General features: G+C 68.9%; 1 protein-coding gene across 1 annotated transcript in view; it reads left to right on the plus strand.

The window, feature by feature from the left end:
- ACOT11 (acyl-CoA thioesterase 11) overlaps positions 1-318 on the plus strand; it is a 9,466-nt gene that overhangs the window by 2,245 nt on the left and 6,903 nt on the right. The window contains exon 4 of the mRNA XM_010281981.1: positions 67-223. Within this exon, the coding sequence (XP_010280283.1) occupies positions 67-223 (157 nt within the window). The remainder of the gene's footprint in view (positions 1-66; positions 224-318) is intronic.

Raw genomic sequence — 318 nt, forward strand, 5'->3', positions numbered from 1 at the left:
AGGTGAGGGCTGGTGGGACGCCGGCAGCGGGCCAGCACGCTGAGCCCCGTTCTTCCCCCACGGCAGAGCTGGAGACACGTGACGGCAGCGCAGCAGTGCCGGCGGCGAAGACACGGGTGGAGAGCGTGGAGCTGGTGCTGCCTCCGCACGCCAACCATCAGGGCAACACCTTTGGTGGGCAGATCATGGCCTGGATGGAGAACGTGGCCACCATCGCAGCCAGGTGCCCCAGCCGGGATTTGGGGGGGGATGGCATGCCCAGAGGGGCCAGACAGACAGAGCAGTGGCCGTCCAGGTCAGGCCACAGCCGGGTCGGAG

This window comes from Phaethon lepturus, unplaced genomic scaffold, assembly GCF_000687285.1.
Source record: "Phaethon lepturus isolate BGI_N335 unplaced genomic scaffold, ASM68728v1 scaffold22522, whole genome shotgun sequence".
Classification (NCBI taxonomy): domain Eukaryota; kingdom Metazoa; phylum Chordata; class Aves; order Phaethontiformes; family Phaethontidae; genus Phaethon; species Phaethon lepturus.